General features: G+C 45.3%; 1 protein-coding gene across 1 annotated transcript in view; it reads left to right on the top strand.

The window, feature by feature from the left end:
* The window catches only part of LOC124007881 (gamma-aminobutyric acid receptor subunit alpha-3-like), a 165,436-nt gene that overhangs the window by 35,511 nt on the left and 106,195 nt on the right, over window positions 1-23,730 (top strand). Inside the window, exon 2 of the mRNA XM_046318700.1 lies at window positions 5,329-5,435. Coding sequence (XP_046174656.1) covers window positions 5,350-5,435 — 86 coding nt within the window. The 5' untranslated portion in view covers window positions 5,329-5,349. The remainder of the gene's footprint in view (window positions 1-5,328; window positions 5,436-23,730) is intronic.

Genomic DNA, 23,730 nt, shown 5'->3' with positions numbered 1-23,730 from the left:
TGAGATGCATGTCATTTCGAGCTAGAATCTGCTGCATATCCCCATCAGTCCCTTTGCTCTGGATAACCTCTTACCTTCGTTGCTTTTGGGTTGTTTTTCCAAAAAGACCCACCCGTTTACATTTACTTTGTAAGCAACGCAGTATTTATGTTGTGACATTTATAAAATGACGTTTCTTGGGATTTTTCAGAGCTATTCCCCAGACTTAGCTTTTTTGTCTTGTTGCCAGGTGCCTCAGTCATGACATTATTTATGTTTGTTCGTACTCTATGCATGTGTGGGTGATTCCAGTATTAATCCTTACAAATCCCCTACACTGTTGGTGTGTCTGAAGAAATGGGCGAATAACAGCAGCTTTAGAAACTATCCTTTGGAGGGGAAAACACAGGAACCGAATGCTGTAACTATCATGTTTCAGGTAAGACCCACATGCAGACTGTGTAGAAGTAACAATGTTTATTACAGCAACAGGGGCAGGCAAACGACAGGTCAAGGCAGGCAGGGGTCGATAATCCAGAGTAGTCGGGCAAAGGTACAGGACGGCAGGCAGGCAGGCTAAGGTCAGGCGGAGGTCGGTAATCCAAAGTAGTGGGGCAATGATACAGAACGTCAGGCAACCTCAGGGTGGGCTGAAAAGGTCAAAACAGGAACAATCAATCGACAGGAACAGAGGGGAAAAACACTGGTAGGCTTGACAAAACAAACTGGCAACAGACAACCAGAGAACGCATGTATAAGTACCCAGGGGATAATGGGGAAAATGAGCGACACCTGGAGGGGGGTGGAGACAATCACAAGGACAAGTGAACCAGATCAGGGTGTGACTACCCACTTCCCTCTCGGGATGCCACTTGGCGTCCTACCTGGGCGCATACCTGATTGAGCGCGGTGCCAGCGCTGGAATTTAGAGACGAGGCCTGGGTCCAGGATGTCCCTAGCGGAGAACCAACACCTGTCCTCCGGGCCATAACCCTCCCAGTCAACCAGGTACTGGAATCCTCTGCTCCGAGGTAGAACCTTCAAGAGACGTCTCACTATGTACACCGGTCAGCCGCCAATGAGACGGAGGAGAGGGGTGGCCTGGAAACAGGAGACAAGGGGCAGTAAGACATGGTTTTAAATCTAGACACAAAAGGTAGGAAACATACAGAGGGTACGGAGCAACAGAGGACGAAGAGCATCGGGGCTAATGATCTGGCGTAGAGGTCCAGGGCAATTTCCAAGCTCCCAGGAAGACGTCCCGGGGCAGGCAGAGCTGACTTTAGACAATGAGTGTGGCAGGATGGGCTAAAACCCACGATGGCACCAGTAGCCCAGTCAATATAGGGATTGTGTCGCTGGAGCCAAGAGAATCCCAATACCACGGGAACCTTCAGAGGCTCAACTAGAAGGAATTTGATCGTCTTGCTGTGGTTCCCTGACACTCATATGTTGATGGGGTGGTATGTTGGGTGACCCGGCCTAGAAAGCGCCCGACCAGCGCTCTAACATCCATAGGAATGGAGAGGGGTTGAGTGGGGATGCCCAGCTCTGAGGTAGGTAACATCTATAAGACACATCGGCGCCCGATTCGATGAGTACCTGGAGAGACTTGGACTGGTCACCCCACAAAAGGGTGGCATGGAGAAGGGGGCGAGTAAGGGGAGAAGACCAACCTGATTATTCACTCCAATGAATGAGATAGGTCTCTTGAAGGGACAGGTAGATACAAAATGACCGGCAGTACCACAATACAGACAACTCTGGGTGTCAAGTCTGTGTACGCGTTTGGCAGGAGACAGCCTAGTCCTGCATCGGCTCGGGAAAACGTGAATTAGCAGTCTGAGGATTTTGGAGGAACTCGGGTATGCTCGGATCCTCTCGGGGACGTAGACGCCAGGAACTTCCAGAGCTCCTCGGATGCAAGGTGGGATCTTTGAGTGAGCAATTGGGACCACAATCAGACCTCTTCTCCCTCCTACGTTCCCGTAGCCGACCATCGATCCGGGTGGTTAAAGCGACGAGTGAGTCGAGATCCGGTGGTAGCTCATCCCTTTCTTCCGCCGATAATCTGTGCAGAAACGTATCAAACAGTGCTTCCAGGCACCCTCCTCTGCTGGCATGTGGAACTCCACTACATAGTCTGCTGCACTGAGGGGGTCCTGCCGAAGTTGGAGTAACTTCCGGGCAGCCTCTCTCCCGGACACCGGAGTCACAAACTTTTTTTCACCTCTGCCACTAATACCTCCATACTGAAGCAAATAGCTGACTGTTGTTCCCAAATGGCCGTAACCCAGGCGAGGGCCCTCCCGGACATCAGCGAAGTACGCTATCTTAGAGCGGTCCGAGGGGAAGGAGGAAGGCTGTAGCTCCATGACGAGGAAACACTGAGCGAGAAATGCCTGAAAGGTGCCCGATTCTCCATCAAAGCACTCCGGGGGAGGTAAGTGGGGTTCCTGGGAATCCAGGGTGAAGGCACCGCTACCAACCAGGTTACTGAGGGGCTGAGAAGTTACTGTCGTGGTAGGCTGCCTAGTAGGCAACCCACAGACTTGCTCCCGCAAAATGTCCAATGCTCAGCTGTGACCTGGAAACTCCTCATACTTACCAATGGTGGCTCCTTGGAGGAGATGGCATAGCAGAGCTGGTCCAAGTCTGCTGGGTCAGTCATGGCCAGTTAATGCTCAGGATTCATGTAAGACCCAAATGCAGACTGTGTAGAAGTAACCATGTTTATTACAGCAACAGGGACAAGCAAACGACAGGTCAAGGCAGGCAGGGGACGATAATCCAGAGAAGTGGGGCAAAGGTACAGGACGACAGGCAGGCTTAGGGTCAGCGCGGGCAGAAAAGGTCAAAACCAGGAACAATCAAAGACAGGAACAGAGGGAAAACCGCTGGTAGGCTTAACGAAACTAAATGAGATGGCAACAGACGAACAGAGAATACAGGTATAAGTACCCAGGGGAAAATGGGCGACACCTGGAGGGGGGGTGGAGACAAGCACAAGGACAGGTGTAACAGATCAGGGCGTGACCGTAGCCTGCTGCTTGGGTGAGAGAAATTACTCAGTATTTATGCTCCATAGCTGTTGTGCTGCTGCATATTGGGCAGAAAAGCAAATAAATTCCCTTGTCTTCACTGGTTTTGGCTCGCGCAGCAAGGAAACACATTGGACTTGTTTCATCTGTAATTTGAATAATTTGCTGTTGTTGGCGAGTCCATGTTTACCTCCACTGTCTCCAAGTGCTAAAATATTCATATTAGTTTTGTCTTCATTGCATCTGAAACATAAGTTGCTCAGAGCTGGCAGTTTAGATTATGTTTGTCATCAATCTCAGCAGGACAACAGTATTCACAAGCAAGGTGACTACAAAGGTTAAATCCCACTGGGGTAGGTTACTATACCTCTAACCGTTGAAGAGCTTTGGCATTTACCATGGCTTGGGACATAAACATGACTTATACAGTACAATATGGAATGCCCAAAGCTTCCATTACTAACAACCCATAGTTTCATACTATATACAGTGCATTTGGAAAGTATTCAGACCACTGGACTTTTAAGATTTTGTCACGTTACAGCCTTACTATAAAATGGATCAAATACAACATTGTCCTCATCAATCTACCCACAATACCCTATAATTAAAAACAGAAATGCATTATTTACATAAGTATTCAGACACTTTTCTATGAGACTCAAAATTGATCTCAGGTGCATCCTGTTTCCATTGATCATCCTTGAGATGTTTCTACAACTTGATTGGAGTCCACCTATGATAAATTAAATTGATTGGACATGATTTGGACGATCTATTTACAGTTAACAGTCCATGTCAGAGCAAAAACCAAGCCATGAGTTTGAAGGAATTGTGGATAGAGCTCCAACACACGATTGTGTCGAGGTACAGATCTGGGGAAGGGTGCCAAAACATTTCTGCAGCATTGAAGGTCCCCAAGAAAAATGGTTAAATGGAAGAAAAGTTAAGTGGAAGAAGTTTGGAACCACCAAGACTTTTCCTAGAGCTGGCCGCCTGGCCAAACTGAGCAATCGGGGGAGAAGGACCTTGGTCAGGGAGGTGACCAAGAATCCCATGGTCACTATGGCAGAGCTCCAGATTTCCTCTGTGGGGATGGGAGAACCTTCCAGAAGGACAACCTTCTCTGCAGCACTCCACCAATCAGGCTTTTATGGTAGAGTGGCCAGACGGAAGCCACTCCTCAGTAAAAGGCACACTTTGCCAAAAGGCACCTAAAGGAGTCTCAGACCATGAGAAACAAGATTCTCTGGTCTGATGAAACCAAGATTTCATCAATTTGGCCTGAATGCCAAGCATCACATCTGGAGGAAACCCTGCACCATCCCTATGGTGAAGCATGGTGGTGGCAGCATCAAGGTGTGGGGATGTTTTTCAGCAGCAGGGACTGGGAGACTAGTCAGGATCGAGGGAAAGATGAACGGAGCAAAGTACAGAGAGATCCTTGATGAAAGCCTGCTCCAGAGCACTAAGGACCTCCGACTGGGCCATGTTTCACCTTCCACCAGGACAACAACCCTAAGCACACAGCTAAGACAACGCAGGACTGGCTTCGGGAGAAGTCTCTGAATGTCCTTGAACATCGAACATCTCTTGAGAGACCTGGAAATAGCTGTGTGACGCTCCCCCTCCAACCTGACAGAGCTTGGCAGGATCTGCAGAGAAGAATGGGAGAAACTCTCCAAATACAGATGTGCCTAGCTTGTAGCGTCATACCCAAGAAGAATCAGGCTGTAATCTTTGCCAAAGGTGCTTCAACAAAGTACTGAGTAAAGGGTCTGAATACTTATATAAATGTGATATTTCAGTGTTTTGTTTTTTATAAATTAGCAAATATTTCAAAAACACAATTTTTTCTTTGTCATGATGGGTTATTGTGTGTAGATTGATCAGACAATGTTTTTTAAATCAATTTTATAATAAAGCTGTACCGTAACAAAACATGGAAAAAGTCAAGGGGTCTAAATACTTTCGGAATATACTGTATATCAACTCAAAGCATTTTGGCTTACGTCATGTGTGTTCTTCATAGCAGCACGCACCCTTATTGTTCTCTAAAGCTGTTTACAGTCTTTTCAACATCTCTCTGTCGTTACGGCCATTGAGGAAAACTGCCTGCCTGTCTGTGTGTCTGTGTGACAAAAGCTAGTCATCAGGCAATCCATTTAGATCCAGGTTCCTTTAGCATACCTGCCAGTGAATGATGTGTTTATCAGACGGTGCGTTCTGCTTTCCAGGCCTGGAGATGCATGTTGATCTGAGGTGTTACTGCATCACCAATCTTTTCTTCTTCCTCTCTTTTCTGCAGGGTTTTGGGCCGTAGTTTGAGATGGCTGCCACTCTCCGGAAACTTGCAGTATTTGTGTCAGGCATGTGGATCTGCCTCCTGCTCCTCAACCCCTTTCCACAAACCGGGTAAGATGACTCATAGTTCTCTCCCCTCTCCCCCCTAGCTCTCTCCCAATTCCAGACACTTGCTCCTCTCCACCTCCTTTTTCCTCTCGTCCTCTTCTGTCCCCCATTTTGAAGCTCAGGGGATGTGTTGCAGCTAATGCATTCATTAATAAGGCTTTAGTACTGTAGCCAGGCTTTATGAGCCGCAGAATGCCATTTTGGAGACCCAGTGTAAATCGCTATTGGATTTCTAGTGGCAAAGCGATGCTCAATCAACCTGGAGGAAGGGAAGGCTGGCCTGCCGAAAGAGCTTTGGGGAGACCTGAGGGACGGTGAGACAGGGCTTAGCCCAGATTGTTTTGCCATGGTGCCAGTCAGCTCTCGCTGCCTATTAGCAGCACACAGAACTGGTGAATTTCACATTTGTAAAAAAGATGTACAGCCAGGAGGTTCTTTCCAAGACATGGCCATACACAAGGCCTAAGATCACTGGTATTCCTACTGAGTCCACTTCCCCAGTGCAGTGTGTTGCATGCTCTAGCCTTGTGTATCCATTTCAAACCATGGGCAAGGCTCCCTAGCCTACCACAAACTTTTTAGAACTAGTGACTGAACTATTACACACCACTGTTACTTACCCTTAGTGACTCACACAGCAACTAGCATCTACCCATCTCAACTCATTTGTAAATCATCCCCCATTATCAAAGCATTCCCGTTGGTTCACTACAGAGATGTCGTGACTTTACTTCCATTCATCTGATGACTGGTATATTTATCTAATCAACTAACTATGTTTAATTGTAACCCGATTTAAATTAATCATGTAACAATTAACTAATTAGGATTTGGGGCACCACGAGAGCGGTTGTTTAAAGAGTCTTCCGAATTAAACTCTAAAGTCTTTACCTATCACGTCCATAAAACAGTCAATGTATTAATCACAACCAAGTATCATATCATCATTCTGAACAGTCGTAACCTCCTGCAATCTGCAAAAACCCAAGCCTTACTTACGATTCAGTACTACACCAATCGGTTTAATTATTTATTTACTAGTGTCACGCCCTGACCATAGTTTGCTTTGTATGTTCATATGTTTTGTTTGTTCAGGGTGTGATCTGAGTGGGCATTCTATGTTGGCTGTCTAGTTTGTCTGTTTCTGTGTTTGGCCTGATATGGTTCTCAATCAGAGGCAGGTGTTAGTCGTTGTCTCTGATTGGGAACCATGTTTAGGTAGCCTGTTTTGTCATTGTGGGTTGTAGGTGATTGTCTATGTCTATGTTAGTTGCTTGTGTCAGCACATTTTGGTATATGGCTTCACGGTCGTTTTTTGTTTATTGTTTTGTATTCAGTGTTCAGTGCTTTCTTTAATTAAAATATCATCATGAACACATACCATGCTGCATTTTGGTCCGTTTCGTACGAGGATCGTGACAACTAGCTCACTAAATGATAGCACAGGATAAACACACATACTTAATACATTAGAAACAGGTCCCTAGTGGACTGACACAGGGTAGCCTAGTGGTTAGAGCGTTGGACTAGTAACCGGAAGGTTGCAAGTTCAAATCCCCGAGCTGACAAGGTACAAATCTGTCGTTCTACCCCTGAAAGGGCAGTAAACCGACTGTTCCTAGGCCGTCATTGAAAATAAATATTTGTATTTATTTTTGTAAATGCATTGGTTACCATGTATCGCTGTCGGAACCAGGCCTTCTTGGGAAGGGCGTTGGGCTTTTCCGCTGCAAGCTTGTAAGGCTCTGATTGTTCAAAAGGGGTCCCCCTGTCTCTTCTACTGTTGCTCTCCACTGCCATCTCCCGGCATCCGGTGACCCATCGTGTAGTCCTGAACTGAACTACAGAGCCCACTCTGCTTCCACTCGCTATGGAAGGTTATTCTTTGAAGATAGGCTAGCCAGCCGTATCAATGGTTCTCAGTGGGGTGATGAGAGAAGTAGACTATGATGGTTTGAAGAGTAGTAGAATGGCCCCACTTAAATTCATGTTTCTAGATATTTTTCTTGGGACAGATAATCAGCCATAACCAGTGAAGGTCCGGGTGGTGACTTTATCGTCTCTATCTCGTGTTGAGATTTCAAATCACTTTGGACGGGAACTGCAGCTACACGCCTCTCTGGTCTGAATGTTAATTTCCTTACCAATCCTTTTATACACTCTGGTCGAAAGGGGCGGTTCCATCAGGCTGATACACTCTCTGACCTCACTCGGGGCGTGGTTACTTACTGTGCAAAGTTTATAGAAAACAAGTTATCTCTGATGGCTCCTAAAATCACATCCATATCTTAACAAAAATATGTTCATCATCTTTTCACATTTCATGCACAACGTAGAGAATGGAGATTTCATACATGTAGTATATATACTTTAAGTTACAGTATTTCCTTTATAAGATTTTGAATGACATCACAAAATAACAACCCATATAACATGATTATTCTTTAGATCTCCTTTGACCATCCCCCCCACGTTCTATGTTAGAAATAATGTTCCAGTATTCACTTTACAACGTATTAGAGTTTCGACAGGGAAACGTCTGTGAACAAATGCACATTCCTGTGTGAATTTGGAGAGGGTTCTAATCCCTGATTTACAACACGTTGTGAACTGTCAACCCCCCATCAGCTCCCCTCACCCCTCTGTGGGGTAGAGGGGGTCTGGCCGAAGTCATCCACTGAAAAGCTGATCCGACCTATTTGGATCCTCACAGGACAGTCATGACAGAGTGATTTCTCTCCATCCCTCAAAGAGAGTCATACAAAGCAATCAACAAGTTTACAGCTATCAAGATTTGGAATTAAAACTTTTCTTAATAAAAACGTTGTGTTGCTGATTGAATAACTTCATTCATCGTTTATTTGGGAATTTCCAGGTAATTCAGAGAATTACAAATACATTTTATCAGATCGATTGTCCAAAATTGTCCCCTCCTTTCCATAAATACAGTATATATCTTGCATGGTAGTGTGCATGGTTTGTTATGCACATCACGTACAACATAATATACGAAAGCACGGCTGTACAATAAGCAGTAATGCAGACAATGTGTTTGATGGTATATTATAGTTGTGTGTGCAGGTGTGTGGTCACAGGCACACACGCATGACGACTGCCTTCATGCTAACACTAAGTCCTACAGTCAGGTATTGATTGAAATGTCCCTATTCAACCCTGTACTGAAGGGACTGGGTGCGCACACACAGGGAATTAGATTTGGGAGTGGAGAAGGAGGAAGAGGGAGTTGGGGGAACTAGGTTGCAATACAATTCGGCACCAAACATGCACACACACACACACACACACAATATTCAAGAGGAGTAATTTTAAAAACCCTTGCTTTCGGTGGAGTAGTGATTCATTTTACACTGTGTCAGCAAATAGTGAAAAAGAAAGATGGACTGGATCTTATTTAATGTGAAAAAACAGACGCTGTTTACGGCTATATCCGTCTTCTCATTCATATACACCCTTCAAGAAAATCCCATTGTTTATGACTATATACGTCTTCTCATTCATATACACCCTTCAAGAAAATCCCATTGTTTATGCCTATATACGTCTTCTCATTCATATACACCCTTCAAGAAAATCCCATTGTTTATGCCTATATACGTCTTCTCATTCATATACACCCTTCAAGAAAATCCCATTGTTTATGCCTATATACGTCTTCTCATTCATATACACCCTTCAAGAAAATCCCATTGTTTATGCCTATATACGTCTTCTCATTCATATACACCCTTCAAGAAAATCCCATTGTTTATGCCTATATACGTCTTCTCATTCATATATACCCTTCAGGAAAATCCCATCGTTTACTACTATATACGTCTTCTCATTCATATATACTCTTCAAGAAAATCCCATCATTTACTACTATATACGTCTTCTCATTCATATACACCCTTCTCCCATCATTTACTACTATATACGTCTTCTCATTCATATACACCCTTCAAGAAAATCCCATCATGTACTACTATATACGTCTTCTCATTCATATATACCCTTCAAGAAAATCCCATCATTTACTACTATATACGTCTTCTCATTCATATACACCCTTCAAGAAAATCCCATCATTTACTACTATATACGTCTTCTCATTCATATACACCCTTCAAGAAAATCCCATCATTTACTACTATATACGTCTTCTCATTCATATACACCCTTCAAGAAAATCCCATCATTTACTACTATATACGTCTTCTCATTCATATACACCCTTCAAGAAAATCCCATCATTTACTACTATATACGTCTTCTCATTCATATACACCCTTCAAGAAAATCCCATCATTTACTACTATATACGTCTTCTCATTCATATACACCCTTCAAGAAAATCCCATCATTTACTACTATATACGTCTTCTCATTCATATACACCCTTCAAGAAAATCCCATTGTTTATGACTATATACGTCTTCTCATTCATATACACCCTTCAAGAAAATCCCATCATTTACTACTATATACGTCTTCTCATTCATATACACCCTTCAAGAAAATCCCATCATTTACTACTATATACGTCTTCTCATTCATATACACCCTTCAAGAAAATCCCATTGTTTATGACTATATACGTCTTCTCATTCATATACACCCTTCAAGAAAATCCCATCATTTACTACTATATACGTCTTCTCATTCATATACACCCTTCAAGAAAATCCCATTGTTTATGCCTCCATTATTTGGTTGATTTGCTCTTTTTGGAAAATGTAGGATGCATTCTTATTTTTCAGACATGCTGACAGTCCAGTCATGCTTGCAATGCAGATTTTTGCTTTGTGCATGCAAAGAAAAACAACTAATATCATGTTGATGACAAATGCTATTACATTTACATGATGATGATTGTGATGATGATGAGGAAGATAATAAAGTTGATTATGGTTGATTGCTGTTCTAAACACCAGTAGCTCCGTTATTACCTCTGCATAACAAGTAGTGGCTCTCCCCGTTACTTATGTAAATAATTCAGATGATTAAAAAACAAACAAGCCCAAAGAGAATAAACAAGGCATTTAAAGAGACAAATTGAGGCCTTGGAGGGGCTTGTTTCGTGGCTCTGCTCACTTTGTTTTCCTAAATACATTTCTGGTGACTTAAGTGAGGAACCTAAATAGTCCTTATTATTCCGATGACCCATTTCTCTCCCTCAGTATCAGAACTGAATGGGAAATACTCTGGCCTCTGATAAGCCTCCCTCTCTGATCCCCCACTCTTTTGTTGCATCGTCTTTCTCCAACTAAGTTGAATTTTGACTTCCCCCTGGGACGTACCAATAAACCCGGGTATTTATTATTACTTCCTAATGCGGTTATGTGGAAATGGATCCTGAAAATGAAAGGGAAAGGAGTGGAGGCATGCAGAGCTTCAGAGCATTAAGGTTAGTCCTGCTTTGTTAAAATGAAAAACATGTTCAGGCATGTCTTAGCTGAGATTAGATGTGCTTAACATTTATTTAGGTGGCATTGCCTTCATTCGCAAATTGAATCATATGTTTCCAGATTTTAATAAGCGTGAATTGAGAGTGCGCTGCATGCTGTGTACTCATTCTGACTCCCCTCTTCTCTTCTGACATCTCAAGGAGGCACAGAAATATAATTCATAACATCATGCTGTACACTGGCTTCTCACACTTCCCCATCCCGATCTCTCTCTCACTCTCTCACTCTCGCACTCTCGCACTCTCTCTCTCGCTCACTCACTCACTCAAAACAAATCTTGAGCAAGTCACTTAACCCAAATTGCTCCTGTAAATTAATCTGGATAAGAGTGTCTGCTAAATGATGTACATGTATCTCTTGCTAATGCCTATGTCTTTTGTATTTTAAAATATTAAAGCTGTTCTGTTCACTGTTTTAGCTGTCCGTGGGAGCCTCAAATGTGTCTAAATAACTGCACACACTTCCAACCTGACTCCGGAGGCATAGAAATGAATCTTTTCCTGCTCTTTCTCAAACAATAACAAACTTATAATGAACCATCTCTTTTTTTGTATGATTTATTTTTCTCAACAATAACAACCATATATCAGTGACATGACACCTGCTCAGACCCACATGTTCCTACCACAACCATACACATCACGTTTGTCCAGTGGCGATTTTAGCATGTAAATCTTGGTGGGGTCAAAAAGAAAAATAAGTGTTAATGCATTCCAGCAAAGTCACAACACAACACTAAACAATACTTTAATTGCACTATAACCGTGACAAATGGTCCCCGCAAACTGTTAGGGCCTACATAAAGCTGTCCCAACAGCAGAGTCCCAACATCTTACCACTGCTACACCTGGCTAACAGCGGAGCCTTGTCTGGCAGCGAAACAGTTCATTCAGCCTCATTTATTGCCATTAAAAAAAAAACAATGCTGATGGCTGACTTGCTTAAACTAATGTGGTTTCTAATGACAAATGAGATGTGTGAACAAGCGCATAAGAGGTCATCCTTAATTTTGATTTAAGACAAAGAGCGAGCTAGGACAGACTTAACGTTAGTCAATATAACTATTTGTTGAGCATTTTTTAAATGTACAGCAACATAATTCAGAACATGGGCCGTTCTTACAGTGCTCTCCCTGTACACCAAGTCAGAACTGTAGCGGCAGTCCTCTGAGTTAACACTTGACTCACTGAAGTCAAGTTAACAGTTGTTTTGTCCGCGGCACAAATCATGCTTCATTGACAGCATGGCAAATGTTGAATATTTATCATTTTTAACTTGGAAAAGAGCCCCTTAATGGCAGATTTAGGACCACACAGCCACTGTCACTGATTCCTTCTAAACCACTCGTTGAATTTGCCATTTCCAACTTGTTGTGTAATGCTTATGTTCAATGGCTGATGAGTACCAATATGTTTTACCTATAATTTCTCTTCATAATTTTTCTTCATATGGCAAGGATTAAAAAAGATTTTCCAGTAGATTGTCGACTTGATTCATGATGATGACTGCTAGCTAAGATTGTGAAAGTATGATGTTGACATGATCAGTCCAATCCAACGGCAGCAGCCACAGGGCTAGAATTTTCAATGTCTCCTCTTACACTTGGCAGTGACGTAAAGTCCCCATGAGTGACAGAACACTGAGCCAATCACGGCGCAACGCTCTGTATTTTCTGCTGACAGAAAGCACTGAGCTAGACTGAAACACCTGCATTTTGGAGCTGTCTTACTCAAGAAAACAAAAAAGAGACCATGTTTGTATGCGGCTTTATTAACTCAATGATATATATGATTTTTACATTGTTTGCAAACTGATGTGTGACACGTATTAATGCCAAAATAACATGCAAAACAGTCAAGCCCACCCTCAAAAATGTTTTTTATAAATATGTATTTAATTTATTTTTGCTAAAAATGTGGGGCTCAGCCCCACCTGCCCTGAATGACTGGTCGCCACTGTGTATGTCTCATAACCACACTCCCCCTCATCCTTCATCCTCTGGAACCTTCCAGTGTTCTATGCCATATGGCCTCAAATTGGACTGTTCTATTATTTTCCATAGCCCACACTTTTTATATATTTAACTAATAATACTTTGATTCATCCACTGTCGTAGTGATAGAGGATCATTTGATTTGCAGTTTTTAAGTAGAAGTTTTTTAAAGTCATTGACTAGAAAAGTATGGTCGACCGTATTGGGTATCTTGACGCACCCTCATATGCCTTGAAATATGCAGATAAACGGATAAATAGTACATTTACATTGTAAAACTTCTGACAGCCAACCTCCTAACGACGCCCATAACTTTCTGGACTTCATTCCCAGAAGGCATGAATTATTGAGTCCTTGTTCGTTTTACACTTAAGACATGACTCCGCCGTTGTGCTGTAGAAGTTGTGAAATCTGTCTTTTTAATAATAAATTCTATACATTAGTTTATACTAGGTTAAACTTACATTTTCGTTAACTGTAATTTCATTAGTTATGTTCGAAACACTCCTTGCCAATATCAGTTATTTAAAGTCTTGATTCCAATAGTTTTTTCTAAGAGCTTTTATACTTTACCTATCATTTGAGTATCTTTTTCTGGGGCAAATTGTCACGTGTGCTCCCTCTCCAGCCTCTAGGTCACCAGTCTACTCATCATGACGCACACCTGTCACCATCGTGACTCGTAATTATGCATTATGACACTCACCTGGACTCCATCACCTACATTTACATTTACATTTAAGTCATTTAGCAGACGCTCTTATCCAGAGCGACTTACAAATTGGTGCATTCACCTTATAACATCCAGTGGGACAGTCACTTAACAATAGTGCATCTAAAACTTAGGGGGGTGGGGTGAGAGGGATTACTTAACCTATCCTAGGTATTCCTTAAAGAGGTGGGGTTTCAGGTGTCTCCGGAAGGTGGTGATTGACTCCGCTGTCCTGGCGTCGTGAGGGAGTTTGTTCCACCATTGGGGGGCCAGGGCAGCGAACAGTTTTGACTGGGCTGAGCGGGAGCTGTACTTCCTCAGTGGTAGGGAGGCGAGCAGGCCAGAGGTGGATGAACGCAGTGCCCTTGTTTGGGTGTAGGGCCTGATCAGAGCCTGGAGGTACTGAGGTGCCGTTCCCCTCACAGCTCCGTAGGCAAGCACCATGGTCTTGTAGCGGATGCGAGCTTCAACTGGAAGCCAGTGGAGAGAACGGAGGAGCGGGGTGACGTGAGAGAACTTGGGAAGGTTGAACACCAGACGGGCTGCGGCGTTCTGGATGAGTTGAAGGGGTTTAATGGCACAGGCAGGGAGCCCAGCCAACAGCGAGTTGCAGTAATCCAGACGGGAGATGACAAGTGCCTGGATTAGGACCTGCGCCGCTTCCTGTGTGAGGCAGGGTCGTACTCTGCGGATGTTGTAGAGCATGAACCTACAGGAACGGGCCACCGCCTTGATGTTAGTTGAGAACGACAGGGTGTTGTCCAGGATCACGCCAAGGTTCTTGGCGCTCTGGGAGGAGGACACAATGGAGTTGTCAACCGTGATGGCGAGATCATGGAACGGGCAGTCCTTCCCCGGGAGGAAGAGCAGCTCCGTCTTGCCGAGGTTCAGCTTGAGGTGGTGATTCGTCATCCACACTGATATGTCTGCCAGACATGCAGAGATGCGATTCGCCACCTGGTCATCAGAAGGGGGAAAGGAGAAGATTAATTGTGTGTCGTCTGCATAGCAATGATAAGAGAGACCATGTGAGGTTATGACAGAGCCAAGTGACTTGGTGTATAGCGAGAATAGGAGGGGGCCAAGAACAGAGCCCTGGGGGACACCAGTGGTGAGAGCGCGTGGTGAGGAGACAGATTCTCGCCACGCCACCTGGTAGGAGCGACCTGTCAGGTAGGACGCAATCCAAGCGTGGGCCGCGCCGGAGATGCCCAACTCGGAGAGGGTGGAGAGGAGGATCTGATGGTTCACAGTATCGAAGGCAGCCGATAGATCTAGAAGGATGAGAGCAGAGGAGAGAGAGTTAGCTTTAGCAGTGCGGAGCGCCTCCGTGATACAGAGGAGAGCAGTCTCAGTTGAATGACTAGTCTTGAAACCTGACTGATTTGGATCAAGAAGGTCATTCAGAGAGAGATAGCGGGAGAGCTGGCCAAGGACGGCACGTTCAAGAGTTTTGGAGAGAAAAGAAAGAAGGGATACTGGTCTGTAATTGTTGACATCGGAGGGATCGAGTGTAGGTTTTTTCAGAAGGGGTGCAACTCTCGCTCTCTTGAAGACGGAAGGGACGTAGCCAACGGTCAGGGATGAGTTGATGAGCGAGGTGAGGTAAGGGAGAAGGTCTCCGGAAATGGTCTGGAGAAGAGAGGAGGGGATAGGGTCAAGCGGGCAGGTTGTTGGGCGGCCGGCCGTCACAAGACGCGAGATTTCATCTGGAGAGAGAGGGGAGAAAGAGGTCAGAGCACAGGGTAGGGCAGTGTGAGCAGAACCAGCGGTGTCGTTTGACTTAGCAAACGAGGATCGGATGTCGTCGACCTTCTTTTCAAAATGGTTGACGAAGTCATCTGCAGAGAGGGAGGAGGGGGAGGGGGCGGAGGATTCAGGAGGGAGGAGAAGGTGGCAAAGAGCTTCCTAGGGTTAGAGGCAGATGCTTGGAATTTAGCGTGGTAGAAAGTGGCTTTAGCAGCAGAGACAGAGGAGGAAAATGTAGAGAGGAGGGAGTGAAAGGATGCCAGGTCCGCAGGGAGGCGAGTTTTCCTCCATTTCCGCTCGGCTGCCCGGAGCCCTGTTCTGTGAGCTCGCAATGAGTCATCGAGCCACGGAGCGGGAGGGGAGGACCGAGCCGGCCTGGAGGATAGGGGACATAGAGAGTCAAGGGATGCAGAGAGGGAGGAGAGGAGGGTTGAGGAGGCAGAATCAGGAGATAGGTGGGAGAAGGTTTGAGCGGAGGGAAGAGATGATAGGATGGAAGAGGAGAGAGTAGCGGGGGAGAGAGAGCGAAGGTTGGGACGGCGCGATACCATCCGAGTAGGGGCAGTGTGGGAGGTGTTGGATGAGAGCGAGAGGGAAAAGGATACAAGGCAGTGGTCGGAGACTTGGAGGGGAGTTGCAATGAGGTTAGTGGAAGAACAGCATCTAGTAAAGATGAGGTCGAGCGTATTGCCTGCCTTGTGAGTAGGGGGAAGGTGAGAGGGTGAGGTCAAAGAGGAGAGGAGTGGAAAGAAGGAGGCAGAGAGGAAAGAGTCAAAGGTAGACGTGGGGAGGTTAAAGTCGCCCAGAACTGTGAGAGGTGAGCCGTCCTCAGGAAAGGAGCTTATCAAGGCATCAAGCTCATTGATGAACTCTCCGAGGGAACCTGGAGGGCGATAAATGATAAGGATGTTAAGCTTGAAAGGGCTAGTAACTGTGACAGCATGGAATTCAAAGGAGGCGATAGACAGATGGGTAAGGGAGAAAGAGAGAATGACCACTTGGGAGAGATGAGGATCCCGGTGCCACCACCCCGCTGACCAGACGCTCTCGGGGTGTGCGAGAACACGTGGGCGGACGAAGAGAGAGCAGTAGGAGTAGCAGTGTTGTCTGTGGTGATCCATGTTTCCGTCAGTGCCAAGAAGTCGAGGGACTGGAGGGAGGCATAGGCTGAGATGAACTCTGCCTTGTTGACCGCAGATTGGCAGTTCCAGAGGCTACCGGAGACCTGGAACTCCACATGGGTCGTGCGCGCTGGGACCACCAGAGTAGGGTGGCCGCGGCCACGCGGTGAGGAGCGTTTGTATGGTCTGTGCAGAGAGGAGAGAACAGGGATAAACAGACACATAGTTGACAGGCTACAGAAGAGGCTACGCTAATGCAAAGGAGATTGGAATGACAAGTGGACTACACGTCTCGAATGTTCAGAAAGTTAAGCTACGTAGCAAGAATCTTATTGACTAAAATGATTAAAATGATACAGTACTGCTGAAGTAGGCTAGCTGGCAGTGGGTGCGTTGTTGACACTACACTAATCAAGTCGTTCCGTTGAGTGTAATAGTTTCTGCAGTGTCACCTCTTTGATTACCTGTCCTTTATATGTCACTCCCTTTGGTTTCTTCCCCAGGCGTCATTGTATCTGTCTCATGTTGGTGCACTGTTTGTGTGACGATGGTTTCATTTATATATTAAATGTATTAAACTCCCTGAACTTGCTTCCCGACTCTCGGCGCACATCATTACGCAAATAGGAATCCCTCGACATTGCTCTGATGTCCAAAAGCTTTCAGGTCGAAATGTTGTAATATACAACTTTTAAGTTGCATATATTTGAAAATGTCTACATGTGTCAGTCCAAACTTGCTATTTAATTCTGTCATGGAAATAAACATATTTCCTGTTATAATGTAATTTACTGTTTCTATGCCTTTAGTTTTCCATGTGGGCCAATTTATCAGTGAATTGTGAAAATCTATTCAAGGATTGTTCCATAAGATTGAGGTTTTTAGGGAGTGATATTGGTTCTTGTAGAATGCACTTCATTTTCTCCCATGTTGTTATAGTGTTCTTAACTATGAAGTTGTTGAAAACAAACACGTGAAAAGATTCTGGGTGTCACTTGTCACTCCCTCTCCAGCCTCTAGGTCACCAGGGTGCTCGTTATGGCACACACCTGTCACCATCGTTACGCGCACCTGCGCGTCTTCATACTCACCTGGACTCACTAACCTCCCTGATTACCTTCCCTATATATGTCACTCCCTTTGGTTCCTTCCCCAGGTGTTATTTTTTCTGTTCTAGTGTCATGTCTGTGTGTTGTTCGTGGTTTCGTGTTAAGTTGTGTTTATTTATTAAAACACTCACTCCCTGCACTTGTTTCCCAACTCTCAGCGCACATCGTTACACTAGGGATGAGCATGCTCGTCTTCAATAGGAATCCTTTCTGGGGGACGAGGTAGATTAAGTCAAACCATACTTTCGGTGTATAACAACAAGATGTGCGCAATCATTTGAAAGATGACATAAGCAGCAGCCTTGCTCTGCAATCTTCACTCAGAAAAGTGTTTTTTTTTATTGAAACTTGCGCTATACTTGAGGGGTTTACCTGACTTCCCCCTTTTAGGTAGGAAGTGGAGGGGAGCAGGGCTGGGGGTTATTGTGGTGTGGTATCTGTCTGGAGAAATTTGGATCTGAACCGAAAATGTAAGTGTACAGCCATACCAGCCATGACCACGTTTGTAAATAATCCTTTTAGCCTTCAGAGTGCTTATACCTCCAGAGTATCTCTCCACATCAGCAAATCTGTCTCTCCCCGAGTCCTGCCGCCTCCCTGATGCCCACTGATACCATCTCCGGGCTCCAAATCGGCTTTGCTACAGTACAGGCAGGAGACTATGCTAATGGATAAAGTTGTCACAGACAAATCCCCTATATTAAGTTCTGTCACTCTGTGTATCGCCGCAATCTCTTACTGCACACACTCGGTGATAGGCAGGGCTTGATTGAACTATTATTTGCAACAATCCATATTTTACATATGAATGAGCAGCCTGTGTTCATTTCCATTGTACGGAGGACTTATAACCTTGCATCCAATCCAGGCCCTCCGCAGCGCAATCACAGGCTAACGAGTGTGAACAGCCAGACCCGCTTCTGTTGTCTGTTTTGTTTGGAATCGGTTTCAACGCCACTGGCCAAAGTGACACTTAATCAATGGCTATGGGGGAGGGAGTGCCGTAAGTCTACTCCAGCTATTCCTGCGTATGGATCGCCTCTGAAGTTCCCCGGCTCCTCTCCCCTTCTCACCCCAACTCACATGCATTATTCACAGGACCGAATGCAAGGGCGTCACTTTGAGATGTGACCTGGTGGACAGAGAACATTCTGTCAATGTTACGGTGGCATTGTCAAGGTTAATGTGTTACAGGGCCGGGCCAGGGTAATGTATTCACTTGTGGTGAGACTCTGTATGCGGTTGGATGACTTGGCTGCCTGTCGTATATTTTATTTTTCAGCATTCAGATGGGAATGGAGCAAATAGGAAGTAAGGTAGGCTATACTGTATGTATAAATGTAAAACAGCAGGTAGCATACTGTAGATCTAGTACCTGTATGTGTCAATATCATGATATGCAACACCAATGATCCTATTACATCTTTACATTGCAAATACTATGGTGACAAGAATTGCCCCATATTTTGTTGCAAGTCAAGAGTTGGGAGAAGAAGGCCGAGCACATCATGCAGAAGCATATCAATTGTTAGGCACCACCCACACATTATCAACAGGGAATATTTAAAGGGATTCTCCGGTACATTTTAGCCAGTAGTTCTGAAGGCAGCGCCCACGAGCCAAAAGTGGTCCCTGATATGTGCACCACGTCATTGCTTTCTCTCTCGCTCTGCTGTGTGGAATTCTTGCTAGCTGTCACTCAAATGGCGAAGGGCTGAATCTCATTGGCTGGATCTCGAATTGCTAGGGGGCTGTCCCACATGGGGGGGAAATGTAGGGAAAATGGTGCAGCACAGCTTCCAGACAGCAGTCGCTTTCAAACTAGGGATTTTGCGGCCAATTGAGGCAATACAGTAATTCTGCTCATATATGAACTACACATTGACACATCCAGCACAAGCTGGAGGTTTAAAAATACTTACTAGTCTCCTAAGTACTGGAGCATCTCTTTAATTAAGGCCAATGCTGTGAATCCGTAGGTAACAACCCTGTCCCACCCCCCTTGGATCCCTTTTACCCAGAGCTGAAGACCCGAATCGCATTCTGGTGTGTTTCTTTTACCTTTACTTTACACACACGTTTCTTTACCTTCACCCTCCAGTCACATTTCTCACTACCAATCGTGAAAGATAATTATTCAGGTTTTACCAGTGAAACGTCCATGCAGCATCTGCATACCAACCATTTGATCTCAGTTTCACGGAGGGATGCTTCAGAACTTCTTGAGTTAAACAGTGTTGTTTTGAAGTAACTTACAGTATTGTTTTGAATTATGTACAGTCAGAGCAGATGGTTTTAACAAACTGTAGCATACCTGTGTTTAGTTTCAATCAAAGCAGATATTTTGCCTATTTTTGGCCACAGTGCGAGCGGTCCAATTTTTCTCTGTCATTCTAAAACCTCATAAGAAATGAGCTGGTGTTTTGTCTTACAGTAATGTTATACAACAGGCTACAACATAGATAGGCTGTTTGTAATAGGTGAATAACCCTATGTGAATGCAGCTGTACGAACAGCTGTCTTACCAAAATAATACAAACTAAATGCTGAAAGTAATAACCTAGCTATTCATGCATGCAAACAAAAATACTGAATAGCAGTTTGGCTTAGAATACTGACAACTGTGAACGAATGAATGTGAAAGAAGAGTATAGCGGTACCAAGCAGGCCTCGTAAATGAAAATATCAGATCAATCTACATTGAGGCTAGTTACATGAACAGTAAACACACACAGTAAACAAAAGGCAAATGGAGATCCAAATAACCAAAACACAGCCTACAGCCTCCTATTACAGTGAGATACAGCCTCCTACTACAGTGAGATACAGCCTCCTACTACAGTGAGATACAGCCTACAGCCTCCTACTACAGTGAGATACAGCCTCCTACTACAGTGAGATACAGCCTCCTACTACAGTGAGATACAGCCTACAGCCTCTACAGTGAGATACAGCCTACAGCCTCTACAGTGAGATACAGCCTACAGCCTACTACAGTGAGATACAGCCTACAGCCTACTACAGTGAGATACAGCCTACAGCCTACTACAGTGAGATACAGCCTACAGCCTCTACAGTGAGATACAGCCTACAGCCTACTACAGTGAGATACAGCCTACAGCCTACTACAGTGAGATACAGCCTACAGCCTACTACAGTGAGCTGCAGCCTACAGCCTCTACAGTGAGATACAGCCTACAGCCTACTACAGTGAGATACAGCCTACAGCCTCCTACTACAGTGAGATACAGCCTACAGCCTACTACAGTGAGCTACAGCCTCTACAGTGAGATACAGCCTACAGCCTACTACAGTGAGATACAGCCTACAGCCTCCTACTACAGTGAGATACAGCCTACAGCCTCCTACTACAGTGAGATACAGCCTACAGCCTCCTACTACAGTGAGATACAGCCTACAGCCTACTACAGTGAGATGCAGCCTACAGCCTACTACAGTGAGATGCAGCCTACAGCCTACTACAGTGAGATACAGCCTACAGCCTCCTACTACAGTGAGATACAGCCTACAGCCTACTACAGTGAGATACAGCCTACAGCCTACTACAGTGAGATGCAGCCTACAGCCTACTACAGTGAGATACAGCCTACAGCCTCCTACTACAGTGAGATACAGCCTACAGCCTACTACAGTGAGATACAGCCTACAGCCTACTACAGTGAGATACAGCCTACAGCCTACTACAGTGAGATACAGCCTACAGCCTACTACAGTGAGATGCAGCCTACAGCCTACTACAGTGAGATGCAGCCCACAGACTACTACAGTGAGATACAGCCTACAGCCTACTACAGTGAGCTGCAGACATGCACAACTGTCTTGCCAAATAAACAGGCCTACACAGGTCCGCTTCGAACACAGAAATGAATGCTGCTTTTGCTCACGAGTACATAAACACCTTGTGATATGGCACAATTCACTTCTGTGAATCAAATTCGACCCACATAATCAATTAAGCAATGACAGCCTACCATAAACACGTTTCTAATAAGTGCAGTTCCCTTCACAACCACAAAAACCAATAGGCTACCAAGAAAACCATAATAGAATGTAGCCTATCTATTTCTGTGATGAAACATAACCATATGTAGCTATACCAAGGGGTGTCATTTGGGTTTTGCATTGGAATTATATTGAATTCCGCTGATATCACACTATTACACAATAAACATAAAAGTTCAAATGCCGAGACCCTTGAGTGCTTTTGACCAAGAAGTGACAGGTTGGCCTGAAATCTCTGCAGTTCTCTATCAGCACCATGACAAACTAAAACAAGTTTTAAACTACAAACATTATAGACACATTACACCTTGATGATGTTAAGAACAATATGTAAGAAAATCCCAAAACACAAACAAAACAGAAATATACATTTTACATTTTACATTTAAGTCATTTAGCAGACGCTCTTATCCAGAGCGACTTACAAATTGGTGCATTCACCTTATGACATCCAGTGGAACAGTCACTTTACAATAGTGCATCTAAAACTTAAGGGGGGGGGGGGGGTGAGAGGGATTACTTATCCTATCCTAGGTATTCCTTAAAGAGGTGGGGTTTCAGGTGTCTCCGGAAGGTGGTGATTGACTCCGCTGTCCTGGCGTCGTGAGGGAGTTTGTTCCACCATTGGGGGGCCAGGGCAGCGAACAGTTTTGACTGGGCTGAGCGGGAGCTGTACTTCCTCAGTGGTAGGGAGGCGAGCAGGCCAGAGGTGGATGAACGCAGTGCCCTTGTTTGGGTGTAGGGCCTGATCAGAGCCTGGAGGTACTGAGGTGCCGTTCCCCTCACAGCTCCGTAGGCAAGCACCATGGTCTTGTAGCGGATGCGAGCTTCAACTGGAAGCCAGTGGAGAGAACGGAGGAGCGGGGTGACGTGAGAGAACTTGGGAAGGTTGAACACCAGACGGGCTGCGGCGTTCTGGATGAGTTGAAGGGGTTTAATGGCACAGGCAGGGAGCCCAGCCAACAGCGAGTTGCAGTAATCCAGACGGGAGATGACAAGTGCCTGGATTAGGACCTGCGCCGCTTCCTGTGTGAGGCAGGGTCGTACTCTGCGGATGTTGTAGAGCATGAACCTACAGGAACGGGCCACCGCCTTGATGTTGGTTGAGAACGACAGGGTGTTGTCCAGGATCACGCCAAGGTTCTTGGCGCTCTGGGAGGAGGACACAATGGAGTTGTCAACCGTGATGGCGAGATCATGGAACGGGCAGTCCTTCCCCGGGAGGAAGAGCAGCTCCGTCTTGCCGAGGTTCAGCTTGAGGTGGTGATCATTCATCCACACTGATATGTCTGCCAGACATGCAGAGATGCGATTCGCCACCTGGTCATCAGAAGGGGGAAAGGAGAAGATTAATTGTGTGTCGTCTGCATAGCAATGATAAGAGAGACCATGTGAGGTTATTACAGAGCCAAGTGACTTGGTGTATAGCGAGAATAGGAGAGGGCCAAGAACAGAGCCCTGGGGGACACCAGTGGTGAGAGCGCGTGGTGAGGAGACAGATTCTCGCCACGCCACCTGGTAGAAGCGACCTGTCAGGTAGGACGCAATCCAAGCGTGGGCCGCGCCGGAGATGCCCAACTCGGAGAGGGTGGAGAGGAGGATCTGATGGTTCACAGTATCGAAGGCCGCCGATAGATCTAGAAGGATGAGTGCAGAGGAGAGAGAGTTAGCTTTAGCAGTGCGGAGCGCCTCCGTGATACAGAGGAGAGCAGTCTCAGTTGAATGACTAGTCTTGAAACCTGACTGATTTGGATCAAGAAGGTCATTCAGAGAGAGATAGCGGGAGAGCTGGCCAAGGACGGCACGTTCAAGAGTTTTGGAGAGAAAAGAAAGAAGGGATACTGGTCTGTAATTGTTGACATCGGAGGGATCGAGTGTAGGTTTTTTCAGAAGGGGTGCAACTCTCGCTCTCTTGAAGACGGAAGGGACGTAGCCAGCGGTCAGGGATGAGTTGATGAGCGAGGTGAGGTAAGGGAGAAGGTCTCCGGAAATGGTCTGGAGAAGAGAGGAGGGGATAGGGTCAAGCGGGCAGGTTGTTGGGCGGCCGGCCGTCACAAGACGCGAGATTTCATCTGGAGAGAGAGGGGAGAAAGAGGTCAGAGCACAGGGTAGGGCAGTGTGAG

The sequence above is a fragment of the Oncorhynchus gorbuscha genome, linkage group LG02 (assembly GCF_021184085.1).
Source record: "Oncorhynchus gorbuscha isolate QuinsamMale2020 ecotype Even-year linkage group LG02, OgorEven_v1.0, whole genome shotgun sequence".
Taxonomy (NCBI): Eukaryota; Metazoa; Chordata; class Actinopteri; order Salmoniformes; family Salmonidae; genus Oncorhynchus; species Oncorhynchus gorbuscha.
Note: the sequence above shows the minus strand (reverse complement) of the source record. Positions and strands in the feature narration are given on the sequence as shown.